Consider the following 27,981-nt stretch of genomic DNA (forward strand, 5'->3'; position numbering starts at 1 on the left):
AAGAGGCCTACCTACACATCCCAATCAGGGAATCATGCAGGAAATATCTACGTTTCAAAGCAGGATCTGTGCAATTTCAGTTCTCTGCGCTTCCATTTGGCTTGTCTACTGCTCCCAGAGTTTTCATAAAATGCCTGGCTCCCGCCATTGCTTTTTGTAGGCAACGAAATATTCAAATTTACCCATACTTAGACGACTGCCTAATTCAGGCAGACAGTCAGGAAAAGCTGCTCCAGCACCTATTTTTTGTAAAGAACTTACTGACCTCCCTAGGATACACCATCAACGAAAAGAAATCCAGACTAGTACCCACCCAAAAATTTATATTCCTGGGAGCAAGCCTGGACACAGCATCCCAGATAGCATTACTTACATCAAAAAAGCAAACTTACCTGACAGCCTATTTTTCTCAACTAGCCACCAGACCCCAGTTATCCGCAAGGAAAATCCTGCAAGCTCTGGGGTTTATGGCATCTTGCATTCTACTCATTCCATATGCCAGACTGCATATGAGGAAACATCAATGGTACCTAAAAAGCCTTTTGTGTCAACACTCTCAAGACTGCTCTGTGCCTCAAGGCTTAGAGCACTGGTCTGGTAAACCAGGGGTCATAAGTTCAGATCTCATCAGAGTCTCCACCCGCACGAGTGGCAGCTAAACCAAAGAACCTTCACCGTTATAACTCAGAAATGGGGCACCCCGAAGGTAGACCTCTTTGCTTCCCATTCCATCCATCAGCTCAGCAAGTTCTTCACCTGGGAGCCTCACTGCAGGGCCTGGAAAGTGAATGCTCTATCCTTCCATTGGGTCAACCTCTCTGTCTATGCATTTCCCCCACTACCTCTCCTTACCAGGGTACTGCTCAAAATAAAGGAGGAAAAATCAAGGGCAATCCTGATTGCCCCAGACTGGCCACACCAGCACTGGTACCCACTGCTTCACAGCCTGACCCCTCTGCCACCATGGCATCTCCTTCAGATCCCAACACTCCTGACCTAGAGGGAAGGAGAATTCATGCATCCGCAATTCAGACCCTCAATTTGGCAGCCTGGCTTATTCCCTGACCACTGTACAAGCTGCCAATCTTAGTAAATATGTTCTAGATGTTATATGTGAGGCCAGATGCCCTAGCACTAAAAATTTTTATGCTGACAAACGGAAAAGGTTCTGCACCTGGATCCAGGCTAAGGGAGCCGATACCGCACAGCCCTCCCTACCTCTCATACTGGATTACCTAGCTGATCTACTGCACAGTGGTCTATCCTTTTCCTCTATTAAAATTCATGCCTCTCCTATCTCTGCTCATTTCAGCACTGAGCAACCTATTTTCTCACACCCCCTCCATCAAACAGTTCCTCAGAGGGGCTAGCAACTTGAGGCCACCCAGAAGAGCACCTACCCCAGCTTTGGACCTAAACTTTGTGTTAGAGAAACTCACCCTGCCCCCCTTTGAACCAGCAGCTTCAGCAGAATTAGTTTCTCTCATGGAAGACAGCCTTGCTTCTGGCCATCACTTCAGCAAGAAGAGTATCCAAGCTACAAGCACTAATGGCTGTTGAGCCCTTCGTCATTTTCCATGTTGACAGGGTCTCCCTCAGGACTAACCCATCCTTCATGCCAAAAGTGGTGTGGTGTCCAGTGTGGCTCTCATCCAAGCCATTCATTTGCCCACCTTTTTCCCTAACCCACAAAACAAGGGGGAAATAATACTGCACTCTCTAGATGTGCATAGACAGCTCAGATTCTATCTAGACAGGACTAATTCATTCAGAAAGACTGATCAGTTGCTGATCAGTTGTTAGTCAGCTTTGCTGCAGGAGCAGAGGGCAAAGCCATATCCAAACAAACCATTTGCAAATGGATAGCACACTGCATCCATTTCAGCTACAAACAGCACGGGAAACCTCCCCCTAAGTGGGTCAGAGCTCACTCTACCAGAGCAATCTTCACCTCTACAGCTTTCCTCAGAGGAGTCCCCACCAGGGACATCCTGGAGGCTGCAACATGGACATCTGTTCATACCTTCACCAAGCATTACCACCTGCCTATCTTCTCCAAATCCTGGGCAGGCTTTGCCACTGCAGTCTTCCAGGGCATCCTAGCCAGCTCCCAGTCTTCTTGACTGCCTCCACCCTTTTCCTCAGCTTTGGGAATCAACCCAAATGTGATGACTGCAACTGTGAAACACGAAGAACATAGTACAGTTGTGTACACTTACCATAAATGTAGATGTTCGAGTGTATTCATTGTTGCAGTCCTGGTTTCCCTCCCTCCATCCCTCTTTATCTCTCTCTCTCTCTTATTGCAAGGAACTTTTTGGTATTTACTTTCTACTGGTGGGGTTCTTCCACCATATCCTGGCTCCCACTTGGGGGCTCCTGACAGAGCAGGAAAAATTGATGTAATGGCATTGACTGCCTTACTTTATACTACTGACAACCTGACATCAGTCCTGAAGCGACAGCAACCGACGCAGAAATACTAAGCCTCTGGTATTCGGGCCAACTGAGGGCTACCCTAGCAGGGATAACCCAAATGTGATGACTGCAACAGTGAGTACACTTAAACATCTACATTTATGGTAAATGTACACAACTGTACTTTTCTGAACCCTAACCCATTTGTACATTTTTTTTCATTCCCTAATCCCCTTCATTCTCTGCTTTTTGACTTTGGCAAAATCAGAGCATGCTTGCTTCATTACTTTACCCAGTCACAGCCCTGGCACCAAGGGAGCCCGCAGGATTTTTTGCAGGGGGGTGCAAACCCAGAGCCCCACCCACACAACCCAGAACCCCGCCCATGCAGCAACAGAGCCCCGCCCACACAACAGAGCCCTGCCCCCACCACCCATGCAGCCATTCCAGTGTCCTGTTACTTGGATATTTCTCCCCTTTTGTCATAAACACTGTTCAAATATCTCAGTGTGCATATTCTTTTATGCTTTACTTCTACAATGATTACAGATATTTAGATTTCATTTACAACTTTTATTTCAAATTTTATAGCACAAACACTGATAGGCATTCACTAAACCTAAACAAAGCAATAGTCTTACAATGAAAACAGACTTAGCATTAAAACTTTACCTTTGAAACCCACATTCACTGAAACCGCATTGAAACTCACATTCAAAGAAAATGCATCTGGCCAGTGGCGAGGTAAGTTTACCTTTGGGCAGTTTTCAAATCAAGCTCCTTGCACACATTTTAGAACCATGCAAAACTTCTTTGATTCACCTTCCTGAGTGTATTAATTATACTATATAATAACTGAATTATATCCCTTGTATAATACAGCACCACTTGTTAGTGTGTTTTAAATTTATAGTTCTCAACATTCTTCCTTTAAGGAATGAAACAAATCATATGAACCAATAATGACAACCTGCCCAATTCAGAACATTTCAACCATAAAGGGCTACTCAAACTTCTGTCATACAATCAACCAATCAGTCAATATGCATAAAGTCATCTGAATAATTCCACATTAAAGAGATCTGAAACCAATGAAGAGATTGTTGCTAGAAAACAACTTTATTTCAGTGTTTCATTTACAAATTCAGTGCCTGTTGCCCTTGAAGAATAAATTGTCTATGTTACATTAAAATAAATGGTAAGCTGGTATATTACAATAGGGAATGGGTGGCAAGCTGAAAACAGGTTCATAGTTATTGGGTGACTCATCCAAAGGAGGACATACTAAGAACTGCAGTACCATACCCTCTTAAAATACAAATGTACATGCTGTAGGAATAGAACCTACAGCCCTTTGCATCAAGATTCAAGTATGCTACCTGCTGCGCAAACACTGCTTTAAAATTCTATACCACAATGATACCATTTGCTAAACAAAACAGTTGCACATTTTAAGCAGACCTAGCATAAGCAGCAGTAACCTTTGCTTCCCTTGAAGCTCACAATTCCTTGAAAATGCATTTTAAAATCAATTCCACCTGTTAGATCTAACTAGGACATTTCTCTCTGTCTGTCTGTCTCTCTCACACACACACACACACACACACACACACCTCAACTTCTTAGTGGAAGAAATCTGGATAAAGCCTAAAATAAACAGGGACAGATTATAAATATTGCTTTCATGAGTAACAGGATTTGTGTTGGTATTGCTAGAATAACAGGATTTGTGTTGGTATGCATTTTTAAAGGATATGATGTCTAAAACTATTTAGCAACTTCAATCCTTTTTAGGAGGAATATGGGGCAAACATCTGGACAGTCTGCAAAAATGTGGACAGCTGAGGGGTATGCTACCTCCCTTAGAGATTTTGTCAAACTGTCCTTTCCAAATATTTTTACAATGTTTACTCATTCCAGCCTTGACAATGTACATAAATAGATTTTGTCAAAGTTACAACAACTTTAAACTCAGATTGAACTTGGTGTTTGGGTTTTTTTTTTGACAGAAAGGTATAAAGAAACTCCTGGCTCTGTCAAGGGAGCTTGCAGGATTTTTGCAGGGGTGCAAACTCAGACCCACACCACAGCGCCCTCCCACACGCAGCCATTGCAGTGTCCCATTACTTGGCTATTTCTTCCTAGTTGCCATAAATACTGTTCAAAACTCTCAGTATGCCTACTTTTTATACTTTACTTCTACGAGTAAAGATATTTGGATTTAATTTACAACATTTATTTCAAATTTTATAGCACAACCACCGACATTTGGTAAGCAAAGCAATAGTCTTACAATGAAAACAGATTTACCATTAGTTTCTCTGCCTTTGGAGCTCACATTCACTGAAACAGCATTGAAACCCACATTCAAAGAGAATGCATCTGGGCTGTGGTGGGTTAAGTTTACCTTTGGGCTGTTTTCAAATCATAGGCCCTCTTGCACACATTTTAGGAACATGGACAAGTACTGTGATCACCTTCCTGATTGTATTAATTATAATATGTAATAATTGAATTATATCCCTTGTATAATACAGCACCACTTGTTAGAATCGTTTTAAATTTATAGTTTTGAACATTTTTCCATTAAGCAGTGAAACAAAACATATGAGCCAGCAATGACAAACTGCCTAGTTCGAACATTTCAACCATAAAATGCCACTCAAACTTCTGTCATTACAATCCACCAATATCAGTCAATATGCACAATCTCTGCATAAGTCATATGAATAATTCCACATTAAAAAGATCTGAAACTAATGAAGAGATTGTTGCTATGAAACAACTTGTATGTCAGTGTTTCATCTACAAATTCAGTGTCTGTTGCCCTTGAAGAATAAATTGCCTATGTTACATTAAAAGAAATGGTAAGATGGTATATTGCAATAGGGAATAGATGACAAGCTGAAAAAGAGTTTCAAAGGATTGCAGTTCCCTACCCACCCCTTAAAATACAAATTTACATGATGTGGGAGTTGAAGCTACAGCCCTCTGTATCAACACGCAAGCATGCTACCTGTTGTGTTGCTAACACTGCTTTAAAACTCTGTACCACAATAGAGATACCATTTGCTAAACAAAGCAGTTGCACATTTTAAGCAGACCTAGCATGAGTAGTAGTAAACTTCTATTTCATTGAAGCTCACAATTCCTTGAAAATGTAGACGAAAATAAATTCCACCTGCTAACTCTAACTAGGTCATGTCACTCACTCTCTCTCACACACACACACAGATATACACACACACACACACACACACACACACACACACACACACACACACACACACACACACCTCAACCTGTTAGTGCAAGAAATCTGGAGAAAACCTAAATAAATAGGGACAGTCAGATTAAAATTGCTAGAACAGGATTTGTGTCAGTATGCATTTCTCTAAAGGATATGAAACCTAAAACTCAAAATGTCTGTCACTGTTTAGCAACTGAAATCCTTTTTAGGTGGAATATGGGTGAAAAATCTGGACATTCTACAAAAACCTGGATAACTGAGGGGTATACTACCTTCCTCTTAAACACACACACACACACACACACACACACAAGTCTCTTAGCACAAGTAATCTGGACAAACCACTTAGAATTTGGGGACAAAGGCCCTAAACTATGGACACATTTAGAAAGTTGCTAGAATAAAAGACATTGTGGTAGAATGCATTTTCTGAAAGATTTGAAGTCTGAAACTGAAATGCATGTAATTTATTAACTTTAATCCTTAGCTCATCAAAAAAAAAATTTATAAGGAATAGACCAAAAATGTAAAGCAAAAATCTGGACATTCTGTGAAAATCTTCAGAGTTGAGAGGTATGAGTTACAGATATAAATCCTACCTCCTTAGAAAGTGGATAGAACAAATCTATTGGGTTTCTAATACCTTTACAGGAATGTACCCCATTCCTAAGTCAAAGTACAATTAAAGTTCATCAAATCAGTACTGTTTCAATCTTTGATGTCAGCCAAAAGTGCTCTTCTCAGGACCCGCAATGTGCCCAGTAATTACTCCTCCTGGAATTTGTATGGAGTTACAGGTATCTAAATAGGACTCTAGATTATTTTTAGAAGACCTGCTGCTCCTACTACTACACCTGTTCTTACTATGCAGCCAAAGTCAATTCATTACAAATGGATGCACTACTTTCAAACATGCCTGTATCACCTTTTCCTAAGAGCAGTTTTGTTTTCTGCTTTCCTACCCAAGCCAGTAGAATGCAGCCATCCTCTGTGGGTAGGTTGAGGGGAGTATGGCTACCATACCTCCATTTACAGACTCCCCTACCAGATGCACATAGAATAAACACCTCACTAGGTTGCATCCTCCCCTTTCACAGACTCCCTGTTACACATCCTAAATCCACAGCCCCAAAGAATAAATCCCCATCATTACATGAGCACTAGGGGAAGTGACAAGGGGCTATGTGCATCCTTTAGGTGACAGTGGTTTAATTGCAATGTGCAGGTAAACTTGTTTGTTAATTCTTTTTCCCTTCAGGCTATTAATTCGAAATCCGGGCTATCATTTACGTTACGCTTCTTCTGTTCTATTTCTTCCATTTACCGATCAACAATCCCCCCAAAATGTTGAGATGTATTCTCTACTTGAAATTTACAAGGGTAATAATAGGTCTGTTTTATCACATAATATTAACACAACCCCCGCAGCCAGGTTTAAATAAAAATGTCAGATTAACAACAGAACAAAGACAGCAACCATACAACTAGCGCAAATGATTTTCGATAACATGGAGAGACCAAAGTAACTGCACATTCATAATTTGTATTGCAACATCATTTCTTATTGTCCATAACTCCCCATACCATCCCTTCTAGCCCCCCCAGGTACAACGCTGTTAAACTTTGACATTTCAGTGACAGACTCCGGGGTTTGTCTAAATGCATTTGAAGCCAAAGGCACTGAGAAACCTCTCTGCATGAGACATGAGCAACGCCATCACACCTACCAAGAAGAAATGAGAATCTCATACAACCAAAAGTTAACACCGTAGACCGTACATAAATTAAATTCACTCATTCAACCTAGTTTGTTTATGGGCTTTACATTAAAGGAATATACATTTTTTGTCACAAAAACAGCTAAATTGTGAACCATTACCAAATACTGGTCGCAGCCATTCCACTCAAGACCAACCAAGTTTCAACTGTCCCTGATTTTGGCTTTTTTTTTCTTTAAGAAAATGAGATATGTATTGCACTGATGAACTTTTCCTCAGTATATTTTAAGTAAAGAGGGGAAATTAAACTACTCAATTGCGTCAAATGTGCCACTTAAACATTTTGGCAAGCTAGAAGCTTAGTTGACATCACATATTCATGCTTTATGTATTCCCCATACCATCCCTTCTAGCCCCCCCAGGTACAACGCTGTTAAACTTTGACATTTCAGTGACAGACTCCGGGGTTTGTCTAAATGCATTTGAAGCCAAAGGCACTGAGAAACCTCTCTGCATGAGACATGAGCAACGCCATCACACCTACCAAGAAGAAATGAGAATCTCATACAACCAAAAGTTAACACCGTGACCGTACATAAATTAAATTCACTCATTCAACCTAGTTTGTTTATGGGCTTTACATTAAAGGAATATACATTTTTGTCACAAAACAGCTAAATTGTGAACCATTACCAAATACTGGTCGCAGCCATTCCACTCAAGACCAACCAAGTTTCAACTGTCCCTGATTTTGGCTTTTTTTTTTCTTTAAGAAAATGAGATATGTATTGCACTGACGAACTTTTCCTCAGTATATTTTAAGTAAAGAGGGGAAATTAAACTACTCAATTGCGTCAAATGTGCCACTTAAACATTTTGGCGCCAAGCTAGAAGCTTAGTTGACATCACATATTCATGCTTTATGTATATATAAAAAGTACCAGTAGGAGCTTCTTTCTTATGACAGAACGTACCTTAAGTGCTGCACGCACGACATATCTGTTGATCTTTTCTGAGCCAAAAGCTCTTTCTGATTCTGGTGAAAAAACAAATCTCATGGTTTACTCTCACTCTGCCACTGGCAATCTGGATAACTGCTGGCTATGTTAACTGTCAATGGTCGGAAAGGTAGGAGATCGAGTTTGAGGAGGAATTAAGGCTTGCTCGTCATATATCATATGACCGCAACCTCCAATAGCATATCAGCATCTCCTCTGAACTTCCGAATGATGCAGGTTTAACGGGGAAAAAAAAAGTTGAAAATCGAAAAATGTGTGGTTTTTTTGCCAGTACATTTTTCTATTTCAACATGATCATTCATCAGATAAATTAAGAAAATCCAGGGGGGTGCAAGTGCACCCCCTTGCACCTGCCTGCGGGCGCCCTTGCCTGGCACCCCTGGTTTCAGTTTCTCCTGGTCAGGATATCACACCCTGGGACTGCTTTGCCTCTTTATCTTCCCTTTTTGCAATGACCCAGTGCTGTTGGGAGAGAGGAAAGAGTCGCATCAGTATGTTTAATCCCATCAATTTATTTTGAGTCCGAACAAAAGTAATACTGCTTTTGAGTGGATCATCAAACTAAGATATATTGTTAGGCAGACACGCACATTGTTTTAGTTTCTGACCATAGTGACCCAGAAATTTATAATGGAGCAGGAAGAGACATGCTCTTGGTAAGCTAGTAGGAGTGTGAATATGTGCTAGGAAGGGAGAAAAAGAAAGGTGAAATAAAAAGGGGATGAATAGAGCAACAAGTACGTAAAGAAATTAATATCCTTGAACTTGAATGGTATGGTATTCCCAGTAGAAAAGGAGAGGTTAATAATAGTAATACCCATTTGTTAACAAGGCAGGCCCACACAGTAGGCAGATGAGAGCTAAGGGAATCGAACCGTGTACCATAGGAACTGCTGCTCAAGCCTTAAACGTCTGCACCAATTGGCAGACAAAATTGTTGATTTGTTTTTGGATGACCACAGCAGGATTCAAACCTACAGTCTTCTGATGTCGGACACCTTCTACATTAGGCCATGTTAGTGTGATGCACTTATTTTCTTTCACAAACTCCTACCTAGGATAGGGTTGCCACCTTTTCAAATGCCCAAAGTGGGACATTTTTGGTGCAAACGTCAGATTTTGCAGGCTGAAACATACCCCCGGCCAGTACGAAGAACAGAACTTCACTTTTTTGCTTATATAAAAGCTTATTCTTGTAATGTTTTAGTTGCTTATTCTGTTTCTTATAACATTTAGGTGGTTCAGATAGAGAATAACTGTTTTATGCAACTATTACATAAACTTTGGGAAATAATTTTGTCCTAAAATCTCAGGACATTTGCCATTTTTACAATTTTTTTGCAGGACACAACTGCCCAAACTGTCCCAAAGAGGGACTGTCCCTCGCAAAGTGGGACAGGTGGTAACCCTAATAGGAGAAAGAGAGTGAGAAACTAGTGTTTAAAAACAAGGAACTGCTGAGAGAAGCAGGATATCCAGACTGGCAGACAGCAGAGTGGCCATACTTGCAAGAGAAGAAAAATGGGTGGTGTCTAGAGGGACTGTTTAGATCCAAAGTCAGTGTACCTTTTTTAAGTATGAAATTAGCAAGAATGGAGTAATGTGCATTCTGGTTTCAGTAAACTTACCTCACACATTGGAATATGTGAAGCAATAATAATTGTCTGTTTAAGAGAGCTAGCATGACAAAACTTCAGGACACTCATGTTTGATGCTCAGAAAGCACATTTCCCTGCACCCCTGCATTTATACCCTTTATTTATGCTAACTTTGAGATTGCAGTACTTTGGAGTAAGGGGAATTCTTCAAAATATTGCAGGCTTAGAATTAGTGTATAGATAATCCTATTCTTACTTTGGTGTTTATGCTTCTGTCATACACAAGTGCTTTAGTAATTCTGCCTTGCTTTCGTGTGTCATTACATTGCCAGTTGTTTAGCCAAGTCACGATAGTGTCAGTATCTCAGTGTTAGAACTCTTCTTCCATTTTGGTTGTCCCAGTAGTGTCTATAATGGTTTGAAGTTGCAGGTACAACATGGAGTTAGAGTCTGGTGACCACATGACAGGCAAGAAAGCTGCCCAGCAACAAATGAGTTAGAAATCATACCAGTGCAAGAATTGCAGACTCAGACATGAGGAAGCCTGATGTAAAGCTTTTATTCAAAAAGGGTTTGTAGTCTTAGTTGAAGGAGTTAGATAAAACACTATAGAATCTAATGGTCAGAATGAAGCAGAAATGTTCATTGACACTGTAGAAGTGCATGTGATGAATGTTGTGAATACATTGAACTGTACTGGTGGCGATGGAAGCTGTAGAAGTGAAAATCAATGCAGCTGAGTTTGCTAATTACAGCAGAAGTAATTGCAGACAGAAAACCTGAAGATTAGATGCATTTGTATTGTTCAAGTTAAGACACGTGGGCTGAGTGCAATATGTTGTCTGAATCCACATTCAAGTATGTGAATGTTAACTGCATGCTTTTCATCTTTTTGCTTGCTTTTTGTATTTTCATTGTACATTTAACCCTAAAGATCATGTTTGGCTAGATTATTCATACAAATTTATTTCAAGTCCTGCCACTTCAGACTGATTTGAAGTAACCAAATACTGGCAGTGTGTGCAGCATTGTCATCTCACAGCGAGAGGTTCACTGGTTTGATTGTCATCAGGGGTGCCTTATCTGTGGAGTCTCCTTATCCTCCCTATATTTACATTTTTTCCCCCGGGTATTACAGCTTTCCCCACATTCAAGACACTCAGTAAGCAGATTGGTTATCTTAATTGTAGGGGTGTTGGGGGGGGGGGTGAACAAGAAATGCTTAGTAGTATATTACTCTTCCTTACTTGCCTAGTAATCTTTGGGTGATGATGTCCGTTCATGGAGTCACTACAGAATACGGATGCTGCTGAGTAGCATTAGATTAATGAACATTTTTGGAGCATAATGCTTATGAAGAGCTTGGTTTGATTATAAAACGTCATGCTTTAGAGAGGTTAATAATGTTGCGACAGGTTTGAACACTGAGTCTGATAATGTCAAGAAGGCACAGTCAGAATAATAAGACAGTTAACTAACTAATAAGGCCACAAATGGTTAATGAGCTGCTTAGTCCAGGGTTTGATTCCTTCATCCCCCATTTGCCTACTATGTGAATCTGATCAATTCACTTATTCAGGCAGTGCTTCCTGGAAGACCCAGAAAGGGAAAGTTCTGTCCAGTGGACTTAACCTGGTTATTCAGGCAGTGCTTCCTGGAAGACCCAGAAAGGGAAAGTTCTGTCCAGTGGACTTAACCTGGTTAACAAGTAAGTAAAGGAATAAAAACAGCTAGGGAGTCAGGTCTTATGTGCTGTTTTGCACTTTGTCTTGTGGTATACAGCTGTTGCTATATTTCTGCATTATTTGCATAGTTTTTCTGCTTTAAGTGCTTCAAAGTGCTGTTTTTTTTTTTTTTTTAATTCACATTAATCTACAGCTAGATAAGTATTCTACATAGCTGTGTTTCTCTATATCTTAAACTATGCAAGTGCTGCTGTTATATGTGTGCGGTATTTGCAGAGTTTTTGCAGTTTTATTTAGTGTCGCAACTTTTGCCACTGTAATCTTTTGCTGTGTTCTGCACTTCTGCCTACTTCAAAGTGTCACGGTTTCCCTTAATTACTGTGTAACTTGGGTAATTACTGCACTTTGTGTTTCTTTTTGGTGGTTTGAAATTAGAGAAGTTAGGCTTGCCCTCTAATGAGAGTAGAGTGTACCCTGGTCTTTTTCTGTACTGAAAAATCTGTAGAGAAACCTTTGAGTGTGCTGCTTGTGATTGGCATACATCTTATCTGCTCTGATTTAGGCGTAGCCCTATGGTTATGGTCCTCCTCCTAGATTTATGATATTCCTCATAAATTCAGGCCCGTTTATAGGTATGTACTCTGTTAAATATATAAACTGAACCTCTGTAAAGATTCATTACCATTAACTGTACAGGGTCTATTAAGTAAATACCTTCTCTTGTGGCAAATAAGACGACTGTCCTGTTTTTGACCTTTTGCTATGATTTATAAAGCCACTGTTATGATTTTTTAAGGCTTGCAGGTTGAGAGGTATGGTGATTGGAGAGTGGGCTGTTATGTTTGTTTACTGTTTCTGTTTTCCTGTATGAAATCATCTCAGTGCTGCTTGTTGTGCAGTGAAGGTTAACAGTGCCTGAATGAATGCATAGGCTTAGAATTTCAATTTATCTATAAAACTATCTCCAAGTGTTCCTGAGCATGTAGAATGATGTTCAAAAAGCACTAGGTTAGCATGAAAATGGACATCACTCTGGCAAATCTCTTCTCCCTCACAGTGGTTCTACAAAGAAGAACACAAAATCCTTTGGTATTACTTTCCTTTTATCTCACTGTATAAATACTTGGAACTGCGGATCTTCACTTACAGTATGTGAGAGATGGACTTTACTCATTGTGTCTGGAGGCAAGGCTGTCACAGCCACTACAAATACCAAACAAGTTGTCAGAAATGCACACATAACTTCATAATACCTGCCACACACTACAGGACGAACACATAGACCTACATATGCTGAGGCTATTAAAAGTAATCTGCCCAAACCAAAACCTCTAAGGCTCCCCAGAGGCAGTAATTACAACATATAACCTCAGAAACCCCAAAAATACACTACCAAAGCCACCCAGCTTTCTCCATAGTCCCTCCAGCTTTCACTAGGGAACAGGTCCTCAGTACACTCTCTAAGGCCAAAAAGGCAGCATGGATGAGACCAGATAATATCCCAGGATGCTTCCTTAATAACACAATACATGGTTTAATGGGCCCCCTAGAAGCATTACTTAGCCGAAGCCTCCAAAGAGGCTTCATGCCAAGTGAATGGATGATTGCGGCTATTAATCTCTGTGCACAAGGGCGGGCCATCAATCCATGGACCCATGAAACTACTCACCCATAAACCTAACTTGTCTCGTATGTAAGGCCATGGAAAGAATAATCATGGATTAAAGATGGATCATAAATAATGTAGGAAACCTTCAGACATTGGATCCAACTAAGTTTGGTGATGCCTTCTCAACTTGGTGGTCTCTTATGAGAAAGGCACCAAAGCAATGAAAGAGGGCAAAATGGTGCATTCTGCCTACCTTGACCTGGCCAAAGCATTATTAACAAGCTCTTGAAATTGCATGTAACCCCTCCCCCACATCACTTGTTGGATAGCCAGCTGGCTCACTGATAGGACACAAGAAGTCAGGATAGGTGAGTGTACCACCGCAAAAAGGACAGTTGCTAGCAGAGTCCCCCAGGTTTCGTTTCTGGGACCACTCCTATTTGGCATCTACTTCTCTGAAGTCAAGGCCAATGTCAAAGGCCTCTAGCTAACTCAAGTTAGCAGGCAGTTGCAAACTTAGTACAGTCGTAAAGTCCTCCAAAGATGCAAGCATTCTTCAGGAAGGCCTGACACAGACTAATAACTGGTGCTGGAGTCACAGCCTAAAATTCAGTGTCAAAAATGCATAATAGTATCTTTCAGAAGATGTACCACCCCTGGAAATTGCTGCATTGTTAATACATCCCAAGAGTTGACCCTTTGGTCAGGGATTTGGTAGTGACTGTGACTTGGCCTTTGACCATCATTTGTTTTGTGTAGTAACAAAATCATTCTACTTTGTGCAGTTTATATGCAAATATGTCATTCCTCCATTGTACTTGTCCCTCATTAGACCACTTGTTTAGTAAAATGGCTCCTTTGATGTGTACCTGACCAGTGTACAAAGCTGTTCCTCAGAAAAAGAATATGTGGTATAAACAATATGTCTTTCATGCACCACCTCAAAGCCTCCTTGTACTTATCTCCTATAGACTGCTGAGAGGTGATCTATGCCTGGCATTAAAGGTATTCTCTCTTCCAGCCCTTGTTGGACCTGTTGCACATCCACAAAATAAATATCACCATAAACACCAGATCTAGGGACCTTAACCTTATCTGCAAAATCAAAAAGACATGTTGAAGAGACAGGTATGTGTCTCAGAGACCACCTCTTCTCTGGAACAAGCTACCCATCCAAGTGAAATAGAGATGTTCTTCGTGTTTCACTGTTGCAGTCATCACTTGTGGGGTTATCCCTGCTGGGTAGCCCTCGGTCGGCCCGAATACCAGAGTCAAGCTTTTCCCCTGTGGAGGCTGCTCTGTCACCTGTGGACTGACGTCAGGTCATCAGTGGTATAAAGGAGAGCAGCCGGCGCCATTACATCAATCTTTCTTGCCGTGGAGTCTGAAGCAAAAGCAGTTTGCGTCTGTGCTGGTCGGTCATTGTCAGAGTGGAAGCTGAATCTGAAAACAACTAAAGCTAAGTACCCCATTGGGGACCTTTTTCTGGCACTAACCGATGTCAGAAAAAGTCAATAATTGTCTCCGCTTTGGAAAATAAAATACCACACCGAGACTTCCATAACTTGTGCGTTACTTGTCTAGGCCCCCGTTGCTGGTTCTGTGCACTTTTCAATTCAAGGACTGTTCACCATAGAGCTGAATTTGTAGCCAGGCATTTCCAAAGTAGTTCCTCGCATTAAGAAATGGCATCCGTCGGTCAGCAGTCTGTGGATGTTCTCAAAAAATGAAAAGATAGGGACAGACCTCACAAACTTAAGCCTTCAGACGACCGTCCCAGAAGCAAGTCGTCAGTTCTCAGGAATTCAGTGAGGTGCATTCGCAGCCCCTGATGCCCGACTCGTTTCCTTTGCAGGCCTCTACCGCGACCCTTTCGGAGTCTGTTATGGCGCCGGAGAATGCTTCGTCATCCGATCCCTCAGTTGTTTCCACTTCAGTTGGGTCCTGAGCCGCTACGACTTCTGAGGAGGTTCTTGCACAACAGATTCAAGGCAAAAAATGATGTCGTCACCTCTGACTATCTCATCCCAATGACAAATGGATTTACCAAGGTCTAAAAACAAGACCACCCCAAAGAAAACGGTCTGTAGTCGCCATCTTACTCCTCCTCCACCGCCTCAGACACGGTTACTGAAAATGGTGGAGGACCTCATCACTTTCATCAGGAGTAGCCAATGCCACTCCTCCTAAAAGAAAGAGGGATACTTCCCCTGAAGTTCACACAGAGCCGGATTCTGAACTTTCAGATTCCTTGATTCATATGAGGAACAACAACCTCTCACCATCTTTCAGGATTCTGATGCTAACTCTTCAAAAACTTTTACCAATGCTGGGCAAAAATGCATGGCTAGCCACCCTAGACCTAAAGGATGCCTACCTTCGTATACCCATAAGGGAGTCTTGCAGAAAATACCTATGGTTCAGAGCAGGTTCACAACACTTTGAGTTCTCTGTGCTACCCTTTGGCTTATCTATGGCTCTCAGGGTCTTCACAAAATGCCTGGCCCCAGTGGTTGCCTTCTGCAGACAGCAAAACGTCCAGATTTACCCTTATGTGGACTACTGCCTAATCCAGGTAGACAACAAAGAGAAGTTACTACAGGGCCTGCTCTTTGTACAAACAACCCTAACCTCTCTAGGGTTCACTATCAACGGGAAAAATCAAACCTCCCTGCAATTATTTAAGGGCAGCTTGGATCAGAGGATGGATAGTCATAAATTGGTTTCTGGTCTACCACCCTTGTCCCTATTGGAGGAAGCTTGCAAATACTTGACCACTCATACCCAAGCTAAACCCCTGTAAAATGAGTACACTTCTTGGTAGCTGTAGATTTCTGAAGTTGCCATTTTGAATCACATTGGCCCCAGAAGTCATCCAGAGAGCTGTTGCTAATAATTTAGAAGGGCTGAATTGTGTAATGAACATCATCAGTACCATTTTAGGCCAGGCACCAAGTCAGAACATGATCAGTGTATAAGTATGTCAAGTGAGCAAATGACGTAAGACTGCACTGAAGCAAATGCCAAATCTTTTAAGTTCACTCAAAAGCACAAAGGCCCATATTTTATCATTATAAGGTTTTAAAATAGATTCAAATAAAGTGATGGCAATTATTAATATGCAGATATCAAATAACAAAGCATATCTAATGCAATTTCTAAACATGTTTAGTATTTGTCTTAATTTATTCCACTTATTTGGTGTGACAGTGCTGTTAATGAAACCTCTGGGGAGCGATGTGGAATGTTTTTGGTCAGCATTCCAGAACAGTAGCATTGATTCATTGAAGTATTTGGTCACTGTAGCACCCAAGTTCAACTTTTGTGATGTATTGCAACCTGTCACACTGCAGGTGGTTGTAATCCAGAAGGGACCGAGTGCAGTTTTATTGCAGGAAGCTATACTGTTTACGTAAGAGTCAAGATCTTTGACAGATTCTCAACAACACTGTGCTCCTATTGAAAATGAGATGGTAGCCATAGTGTTGGCTGTCAGAAGCAGCACATTTGTATTCATGATAAAAGAATCATAATAGAGTCAGATCATAAATCATTACATTGCATAATTTATAAAGCTCTACATAAAGCATCTGCAAGGTTCCAGAGACTGTTACCCTTATTACAGAGCTATAAATTTGCAGCACCTGTACAAGCTTGATTACTTTATGCATGTATCAAGATGCATTAAAGCTAAACATACCTAAAGAAGCCTAAGGAGTATTTGATGAGACTCCAGCACACTGTGGATTGTTTCACTATCTAATATAATGTTCTTGAAAAGCTGCAAGAACTTAGAACTTGCACTTGGAATGAGTTATGAGCTGCAACTGCTGAGTGGTGTCATTGTGTCAAGACAGTCATATAATCCCTTAGTAAGAGTTTATTTTCTATGAGAGATGAACTTGGACGGCACAGTAGTGCAGTGGCAGCATTGCCGCCTCACAACAAGAGGTTCTTCAGTTCGATTCTCGGCTGGAGTGCCTTCTGTGTGGAGTCTGCATGTCCTCCCTGTGTTCGTGAGGGTTTCCTTCCATGTTCAAAGAAGGACATGTGTCTGGAGCTTTTCTGACCGGGTCTCCACTGAAAATTGGCTTTATTACAAAGTTGGACTTTCCTGGCTAACAAATGTTGAATAAATGTAAAATAAATAAACTGCCAGTACTGTAGTGTTTGTCTTTTAAGGGGGAGACTTTAATACTTCCCCTCGCATCTATGAAAGGATCTGCTTAGTAGAATCCAGTCACATCTGGGCTTGAGCACATGCAAAGAATGAATTTCTGATATTGTGCATTTTTCTACTGCAGTTGAACAAATGCTCAGAAGTCTCAGTCTCAGTGTGTAAACAATACGGACTCAGGAGTCAGAGGTTTTACTCTGTATTTAAGTTGGTGTAGACTTGCTTTGGCTCAAAATGTACATTTTTGCTATGTGATAGTGGTTCTTGTTTTTGAAACTATGCAACTAATACAGTTAATAAGTCAAATAGTAATAGCTGTCCTTAACTCCATTTTTGCAAAATACGAATAGCAGAAGTGGTAGTCATTGACAGTGGACGACAAATTGTCAGTAATGAATTTGGTATATTTGGCAAATGGTGAGAGACTGGGTACTTCAAGTCCCTGATGTATCAAGCAGTGGACATATTCAACATGTGACATTTAAATTAAAAATGGTAATACTGAGTTCCAGTGAATGTCATTTATGTTTGTTGGACTATCCCCAGGCATACCTTGGAACCTGTTAGAGCAAGAAATCTGGACAAAGCCATAAATAATGGTTTTAAAAAAAAATGTGCATGTTATATTAGATGTAGGCACTCAACGTGTCTGACTGTGAGGTGTATAAGTCACATTAATATTTGAGCTGCACATTTTTTTTCCACACTGGCATGTTTCAAGTGTCTTTTTTTTTTTTTTTTTTGGGGGGGGGGGGCAATTTTAAATAAACTCTATACTTATGTTTCTAGGCACAAGTGACTGTGTAAGCACTATATCTCATATCAGTAACTTAACTCCAGATGAAGGGCTTTTGCCAGCCCTGAAGATCGAGTAATACAAAATCTATTTTGGCCCAGTAAAATATATTATATCATGTCAGTATTCACATGTCTTTTTCGGTCAGTGGACCAAAGCAACATTTCTTAATTTTCATTACTTCCTTAATGGAGTTGAAAGGCATTTTGGTGTTTCTGTATTTGGATGTTTTGTGTTGTTTCCATAATAGGATTTCTGGTCAGAAGCCATTTCTGCACACTACTGTGGTTGCAGTTTCTGAGAATTATAAACTGAGAGCATTATACTTTGGTTCTGATGTACTGAAGAACATTCATTGGAGCAATGCTCTGTACTAATGTTCCATTCTGCCCAAGGAGAAAGACCAAGAGGTCGTGGCTTTGGATTTTCCAGTAGGGAGTAAAAATGAGAAAATTCCCTTTCTCACCAGCATCTTATGGATTGGATGATAGCCACCATCTTCATATTTGGCTTGCTTCTGTTTCAAGGTGCTTCACTGGATTTGTAAGGTGTCTGTAATTACAGAGTCATTGTACTGTCACAGGTTTCCCCTAGATGTGAGACTCCACTGGCTGTGCTGTTTAGTGATGGATTGTTCCCACTGGTTAGAACAGGGGTTTGTTCTTGCTGTTAAACCTAGCTTCCTTATCTGGTTGATAAGCTCAGTTGTGATAGTCAGTAGTGCTATGAAGGTGTAGATCCCAGGACTGTGGGCTGAATGTCAACTTGTTCAAGCCAAGAGTATTGCTGCTTATTGTAAAAGGAGTTAGAAATGTAAGCCCACTTTGGGGAGTTCTAATAACCAGTTCTTGGTATAATTAACAGAGTGGAATACACTTGTACCAGTTCTGCAGGGAAGTCAGTGCAGATAGGATGTGAGCTGTAGATTAGTTTCCTAAATGGAATTCACTTGACAGAGAAGAGTATCATGGCAGATTTCCTGAGCCACAATCATAGTCATGTGCTAACGTCATGAATTAGAGATATCTTTTTAGGTGTCCAGCACCTCAGAGTGCAGTCTGTCAAAAAGATAAAATGTGATATGCCAGAGAGAAGAGGGCAGTGGATGCATGCTCCTTTTAATAAAAGAGAAGGTATTCCAGGATCCCTGTGGTTTTCTTTGTGCTAGTCAAGCTTAGCAAAGTGAAAAACAAAGCTGTTCCTTGTATCCCCAGTGTTGCTGAGGAGTGCCTGGTTTCAGATGTTGACATCGATAGTTGTGCAGACATTCCCAGTCTGAGCTGTATATGTTCCCCATGTTTATGAAGACAATGGCCAACTCCCTATCCCATGATGAACTGGTGCTTCCCCCAGATCTCGTTTGCCGCTGCAACAGATCGGGTGAATCACCAGCTCTGGCTAAGTGTTTTTGTTTGTTCTCGTTAGATATATATATATTATTCTAATATTTACAGTTGCTATTTTTCTTCTCTAGCTAGGATAGTTCCTTATCCTTAATTGCACTTGGCGATTTCCTCTTTTGAGTGTGTTTTTGTCAAATCAAACCGTGGCCTTCCTTTTAGGTCTTTGTTAATAGGGACACCACTATGAATCTATGCTGTAATTTAGGGATTACCATAAACTTAGAAAAGTCTGCCTTATTACCATCTCAGCATACTGTTTTTATAGGAGCAGATCTGGACACCACCATAGTGACCTTAAAACGTCTGTCAGACAGGATTTGTGCTTTTCGAAGACAGGTTCTGACCCTCCTCTCAAATGCAAAAGCCCCGGCTTCGAAAGTTCCAAATTACTGGGTACAATGGCAGCAGTTATTGCAATACCGCTAGGCCAGATGCTCATGCGGATACTACAATGGCTCCTTTTCATGCAGTGGTCCTTTCAAGAACTACCAATGTTGCATCGAATAATCATCACAAATTCCTGCAAGAAGGACCTGCCATGGTGGCTAACATCGGATTGCATAACGATAGGCCGTCCTTTTGTTCTCCCCAATCCTACAGCCATAGTGACCACAGATGCTTCCCTGATAGGGTGGGGGGGGGGGCATTATCAGGGAAGAACAGCCCAAGGCACATGGAAAGAACACGAGGCTCACCTGCATATCAATGTCCTAGAAATGAGAGTAGTTAGCATTGCAGTCCTTTCAAGACTCTCTCCCTCTTGGGACTATTGCAGTCCAGACAAACAACATGTCAATAGTCTGGTACATAAACAAGGAGGAACCAAATCTTATCCCCTATGTCGGGAGACCTTTAGAGTATGGCAGTGGGCATCCTCCTTCCAGTGTTTTCTGATAGCAATGCACATCCCGGGGAGGTCCAACGTGATAGCAGACAAACTGAGCAGGGCAATTCTTTTGCCTTATGAGTGGTTCCTCAAGAAAGAAGTGGCGGACATGATATTCCGCAAATGGGGCCAGCCTTGCTGCAATCTTTTTGCCACCCCCTCAAGCACTTAATGCAGCAGCTACTTTGCCCTAATTCCCCCTCCAGGGGATGCCCCTGGGTCTCCTTTATGCATTTCCATCATTGCCACTGATACCCAAAGTTTTACAGAAAGCCAGTGCTCTTGGAAGGACATTAATTCTAATAGCCCCTTACTGGCCTCGCCAAGTTTGGTTCCCCATCCTTTGGCCTCATCTATTGGATGAACCTTGGATCCTGGACCCAGTTCCAGACCTTCTTATTCATTCATCCGGGGCTGTTCATCCATCCCTTCAGTCCCTCAAATTGACAGCTTGGCTGCTCCAATTCCAAACATAGCCAGGCTTCAAAACCTTTCACCTGCAGCTCAGCATATGCTGACATCCTGTCACAAATCCTGCACTAGGAAGTTGTATCTTAGCAAATGGAAAAGATTCTCAATGTGGGCATTACGAAATCATATTAATACTTATTTAGCTCCAATATCTTCTATTTGGGAATTTTTGACAAAACGCTTCAATGAGGGAGCAGCTGCTGCAACTATTCGAGTTCAGTTAACAGCAATCTCGAATTTTCATTTTGGGGACGAAGAGTGTGATGTCATGTCCTAGACTTTCAAAAGCCTTTCTGAAAGGCACTATCCATTTAAGACCACCCATCAAAACCTCTCTTACCCCATGGAATCTAAATTTTGTTCCATCACGAATAATTTTACCACCTTTTGAACCAGCTTCTTCATGTGACCTAAAGTATATCACATGAAAAACCATTTGTCTAGCGGCAAACAAATTTGAATCAGTTTATAGAGTTACCTGTATTCTTCCCTAAGTATGGCAATAAGGCAGAGTACATGCTGCACCAACTTGATGTACACAGACAGCTTCGCTTCTATTTACATAGAACAAAGGACTTCAGGAAAACAGATCAACCATTTCAGAGTCCAGGAAAGGTGTTCTTGTAGCAAAGACCACATTATCTAAATGGTTATCAGATTGTATTTCCTTTACTTACAATTCAGTGAATCAACCATTACAGGACACAATAAAGGCCCACTTAACTAGAACTGTCTCCACTTCCTCAGCCTTTTTTGCCAAACTGCCAATAGATACCATCTGTGCAGCAGCCACTTAGTCAAGACCTCATACCTTTATCACTCATTACAAAGTAGATATGGCCTCCAGGGACAGGGCTTCATTTGGTTCCACTGTCCTGAAGAACATACTCCTGTGAGCCACCCGAGAAAGAGGGTGCTTGGGACTCTATCCCATTAGTAGGAATGAAGATGAGATAGGACAACTACACATAAAGAAGTTATGTACCTGCCATAACGTTCCATGTTTGTTGTCCGTCTCACCTTCATTTTTACGTCCCACCCTCCAACACCCAACCAGGCTTCTTGAGGACTGAGAACCTGAGGTGAGGCATGGAGGTACTTTGATCTTTCTCTAGTCTGTTCAGTACTGTTGAATCTATTAGGAATTAGCACATAGAATTGTTGCAGCAAACAACATCTGAGGGAAGCACCAGTGCATCATGGGGTAGGGAGTTTGCCACGAGCTGGTTGAAGACTTCGAGCTTTTGTATCCGGCCGAGACGGAACTGAGAATCAATTCCAAACCCATCAGTAGGAATGAAGGCTAGATGGACAACTCGCATGGAATGTTATGGTAGGTACATAACTTCTTTTTCTGTTACTTGGAGATGATTTAATTCTTAATGGTAAGTTCACATTTTCTCTGTAATTGACATTGCATACCGTCTATTTAATAGATACCTGCTTGTCTGAGAACTGTTGTATTCCACGGCCAGTGTAATTTCATTTGTTATCTTAGTGCATCATGCCCTAGTGGATAACTTTGTTCAAAATTAGGCTTGTAAAGGGAAAAATAGACTTGTAAAGCAGTTCTTGAAGTGATATGATGCAGTGATGCATCACTACCCTCAGCTGAAGAATGTTTCTGCTACTTGGCAGTTGTATTTAATGATTAACAAGCTGGTTATGATTGTCTCTTTGAAGATGTATTTTTGTCAGCTTTCCACATCTAGATAGTCTTTCACAAGGTCCTGTTGTCCCTCAAGAATAATCCACATTTCTTGCCCAAAGAGGTTATTGAGCTTGTACCTCAGGTAGTCTGTCTATCTCCTGTTTTCTTCCCAGGAATGGAAGGCCTTTCATACCTTAGAGATGCATTGTTAGCTCCGGGTTTTCCTCAGGTGCACACATCAGCTGCTTAGCTTGTTTGTCTTTTTTGCTAAAAAGAGGGGTTGGTTGTGGTGTAGCAAAGTCTTTACAATTATGCTTAAATTAATAACTTTGTCTTTTGTTACCTTATCACCGATAAGATGTTGGCCATTGTAGTCAGAGACCCCTCCACATTTGTACTGTTGCTTTTAGTGTCCCTTTCAAGAATGTGTCTTTTAAGACATTTGTGCCACGATCACATAGTCATTGATATGTTTATTCATCATATATTATTTGAATGCTCACATCAGGAGATGTCTACCTTCCTTTAGCGCTTAAACTGCATCTCAGACATGAATTTTTAGTTTGTCTAGCTCTTGTGTCCGTCGCAGTTTGTGTACTGCTTGGGGTTCTACCCAGCCATTTCCCACTGCAAAGTCCCCAGAAAGGTATTACAGATATACAAGCGTTCACTTTGTCAGTAAGTGTTTGATAACGCCTTCTGTAATACTTAGAGTGCTCTGCTGCTGCTCCCTGTGGTTAGGCTTTTCTTTTATCAACTTCAGGTATTGGATACCCTGTAAGTACAAGTTTATAATTGTGTAATTTTTCATATTTCTCTAGTTTAGATGCATTTTAAGTACAATTTCTGTGTGTTCCAGGGGTTGAGGAGACACCTAAGGACCATGTTGCCAGACATGTCCTGCTAGCTTGGTGTGATGATGGTGTGTGTGCCATTGGAGAACATATGTGCCTCAAGTACGTGAGCACAGGACTGAAAGAACTTTATCAGGGTGGATCTCAAGGAAAGCTTGGTGATTACTCGCTGTATAGGTCACGTCATAGAGTGCATACTTGTCAGTAGTTTATCACTCTGCTGTATTTTCTAGCACTTCTGTTTTGAGTTGGTAAGTGGATTGGACCACAGGTGCCCTTTGTCAGCTATGATGTACTTAAAGCATCAAGAGGAAAAAATCAAAACAGGTATTAAATTACAATGTAGGCAAAAAATATGCCAGCCATAACTCTCAACTGTCCAGGATTTTGCAGAACATCTGTGATTTTCCCTGATATTTTTGCCCTGTTCCTCATAACATTTTTGATTTTTCTGGTAAATCACTGATGATTATAGTCAGTAATGCCAGGTATTAGGGTTTCATACTTCTTATTGTTCAGAAAATGCATTTTGATGTAAAACCTGATGTGCTGTTAATTTTTCAAATGAAATGCAGTAGTAGTGAAAATTTGCCCCTAATTTTAGTTGTGTCTCCATTATTTTTGACTTTGTGTATAATTTTTTGTGAAGAAATAATGTGGTATGAAACAGGCAAAAACCTAGCCTGTTTTGTTTAAATTAGAAGTTAGTCTGCTACAGGAGATAACTACTAATGAATCAGTTAACAATAAAAGGGCGACATCTGTATATAACACAGATGTTGCAGCCTTTGAGTTATTAAAAAAGAAAAAAAAAAAAGCTCAACGGTTAACTATAGTTCTTTCATTTGTCATTGAATATTCTTGTGCCATACATGTAATAGCAGGAGAAGATGGCTGTGATTATACAATGTTGGGCATATACAGTTCACATTTTTTTGTTGTATCTGATAAGTACATTTCTGTATTTCCATTTGGGTTTACATGTAGTGATTACTTTTAAGTCATAAGTTCATTCAGAACATATTTTCATTTTCTCTAGGTTTGAATTCTGTGAGCCATTGTTTGTAGTTGGCAACTGTCTGGAAATAGCATCTGATAGCCATCAGTATGATCGTATATATTGTGGAGCTGGAGTACAGAAGGACCATGAGAACTACATGAAAATCATGTTGAATATTGGAGGAATTCTTGTTATGCCAATAGAAGATCAGGTGGTTTAATTATTATGTACTGTTTTTCTAAATTTGGATAGTATGTACATTTTAAGACAGTTACGTTTTAATTTAACTATTAATTAATGTGTATCGTATTTTACTGTTACATTTCCAGGGTACTGTTCTTCATTCCTTATCACTGCTCCTGTACAAGCTTGATCCCTTCTGTCCTGTTTCTTTTTTTTTCTACCCTTGTGTGAAGATAGGTGAAGGCTGCCAGCCTAGCTAGATAGCCTTTTGTAGATAATTCTGTCATTTGTAAATATTAGTGTAAGCCACAGGCTTGTAATGTGAATAGACTGTATGGATGTTGAACTGAAAAAAATGTAACAACAATGTACTCTGCTGTAAGAACGCTGATAAGTCAAGCATTGTGAAATTCTTTGAACTAAAACTCGGAACCGAGATGTCTAGAGGGAGGCATTCTGCCTATTGTTTTGAGGCTAGAGTTAATGGCTAGAATTTACATGTATAATTTCTTTTGTTGCTTTGGCTTCCTGACCAGCTGCAAGATCAAAAGGTCTGTTAACCTCTGAGTTTCTGTTAGCCTGGGAACCAGAAAGAAATGATGTAATCTGAAATGAATCACTGATATACTGTGCTGTTAATTTAAGGACAGAAAGAATGAGGGCATTGAGCATTTGTCTTGAAAACATCCAACTCACCAGCACTCTGCCTGTGTTCTCTATGTAAGTTTAGTTTAGAACTGTGCTTTCTCTTAGGTATAGTAGGAACTAGGAAGATTAGATTAGTTTTTTTTCCGTATTGATGTCAGAACTTTTCTACTGTATTATTTTAAGTATTTCTCTGTGATCTCTGAACTCTTGACTAGCACTGTGTAGTAAGAAGTATTGTCTATGTTTTTATTATATATTATTAAACGTTTTTAAACCAGTCAACTGTGGCTGTTTTGTGTAGAGGTAATTTAAGCTCTAAGAGTACATTGCATGTATTTAGTGATATTGTACAAAGCCACTCCAATAGCCTTGCTGTTCAGTCACACTTACCATTTGGATAATAATTCACAGTATAATTGGACACTCTTTCATAAGGGCCTTTTAGTAGCTGATAAATATTAGTGGGTGGTAGCAAGTGGTACTACTATATAGTCTTTGTAAAAGGGGCACAGCTGGAGAACCTGTGCTAGCCTTCCCCAGGTGTGTCTGTGTGGTTGTATATAACTGTTCTCAGTGTGTGTATGTCAGCTACTTGGGCAGGGACACAAAACATTGGTTGGACAAATAGGGTGCTGGAGGTTTTAGCTTGCCCACTAGGCTGAGATCTGGACCCTATAGCTGTGCCAGTGGGGAGTCTTATTGGGGACCTGGAGAGAAAGGGAGACACCAGCCCCAGACTGACTGTGATCTCTGTGTGCTGTTAAGGGAAATTGTACTTTACTGTGTGTGTATTTATTAGCCTTTCCCTATATGGACGCCCCTCACTGGTGTTAGTGGTGAGGATTGAGGCTCCTTGATTTTTGGGCCAGTGCACGGGCATCACATATTAATTGTTTGGCAGTGGTGGGATATCCACACCACATATTAATTGGTTGGCAAATACTAATTGGCTTGTAGTGCTGTGGGTAGTGTGAATTTCTGTAGCTTGTGTACAGTGATCACTGAAGGCGTTTGCAGTGAATACTCAGAGTTCAGATCACAATTGTTTTATTTCTTTTGTTAGCTTAGTTAGTCAAGGAGAGCAGGCAGCATGTCAGCAGAAGAGTACGGAAAGCTGACAAGGAGTCAGCTGGCTGAGATGTACCAGGCTATGGGACTGGTGCACAGAAACCTGACTAAGGTGGGCATGATTGCAGCATTGGTCACAGCTGCATCAGAAAACAGCATCCAGGAGGACTATCAGACTGGCAGTGGAGATGTACCACACACAGAGAATGGACAGCTCAATCTTTCTGCAGAGGACTTAAAAATCCATCTGGAGCTAAAGAGACTTGAGTTGGAGGCCAGGCGTTTGGAAATAGAAGTAACTGAGCAACTGAGGCATCTAGAGTGTCAGGACAAGGAAAAAATGTGATGTTTGCAGGCTGAGGAGAATGAGAAACTGCTATGCGTGGAAGCTGAGGAAAAGGAAAGGCAGAGGCAGAATGAGAAGGAGATGCAGACTCTTTGCCAGAGTCATGAAGGTAATGGGGAGGGGAGTAACTGGACCCCAGATGAACAAAAGTTCAGTAAATTTCTTCTGCACTTTACAGAGGGGGATAATTTTGTTAGCTTCATTCACATGTTTGAGAGGGTATGTAAACAGTATGATGTTTACCAAAGGCTCTGGGTACAGTTCCTGACCCCCCTTACTCCATGGTAAAGCTGTAAATGTGTTGTCTAAAATTTCTGATCAGGAATGTTTTGATTATACTACTGTTAAGAACTGCTTGTTAGAATTTATTAAGCTAACAGCTGAAACGTATTGGAAAAAGTTTCATGAGCATAGCCACAAGGAAGATGAAAGTGTGTGTGAATATGTTGCTGAACTGAACACTTATTTTCATAGGTGGGTGAGTGGATGTCAGGTCACCACTTTTAAAGGTCTGGTAGACCTTTTGGTGAGGGAACAAGCCCTTAGCACTTTGCCTGAGGACATGAGGATCTGGTTAGCTGATGAACAATGCGCTACTTCAGATGAGTTGGGGAAGAAGGGAGACCTATACCTAGCAACCAGGGCATCACTGCACAGGAAAGGGACCCCAGTACTGCTCATAGGTCTAAAGGAATACATGGTGGGCAGCACAGACTGCCGCAACAGAATCTGCCAGTAGCAGGGGAAGCCAGTAGTACAGGTATACGTCCAGGAGCTAGGGTTAAATGTTTTGAATGCAACCAGTGGGGCCATGTGGCATACAGATGTCCATAGAGGCAAAGTAGGGAACAAAACGTGAGAGAGCCAGTAAGTGGGAAAGACAAAATGCCAGTAGTAGGTTGTCTTGAGACAACAAGGGTACTGAACTACCATCCTGCAGATGTCCTGATAGGGAAAGATTTTGATGAGGCAATACCATGTGTTTATGCAGTTACATGCAGTCAGGCTTGGAGACAAGCATATGGGTCTGGTAGCCTTGGGGAGACCCAGACAGACTGCATACTTGCAGCCAGAACTGGTGAGATGGTTACTTCAGGGAGTGAGCTACTCTGTAGCAGTGAGACTGAATGTGAGTCACAGCTGCTTGTGGGAACTGACTTTCCCTTGGACAGAGTGACTGCAAAAGTAGAAGTGAGTAGTA

The 27,981-nt window shown here is 41.0% G+C and overlaps 1 protein-coding gene across 1 annotated transcript in view; it reads left to right on the forward strand.

The window, feature by feature from the left end:
• The window catches only part of PCMTD1 (protein-L-isoaspartate (D-aspartate) O-methyltransferase domain containing 1), a 1,015,226-nt gene that overhangs the window by 850,425 nt on the left and 136,820 nt on the right, over positions 1-27,981 (forward strand). The window contains exon 3 of the mRNA XM_044061706.1: positions 24,575-24,746. Within this exon, the coding sequence (XP_043917641.1) occupies positions 24,575-24,746 (172 nt within the window). The remainder of the gene's footprint in view (positions 1-24,574; positions 24,747-27,981) is intronic.

Source organism: Protopterus annectens, chromosome 2.part0 (assembly GCF_019279795.1).
Source record: "Protopterus annectens isolate FY-2018-M chromosome 2.part0, PAN1.0, whole genome shotgun sequence".
Taxonomy (NCBI): domain Eukaryota; kingdom Metazoa; phylum Chordata; order Ceratodontiformes; family Protopteridae; genus Protopterus; species Protopterus annectens.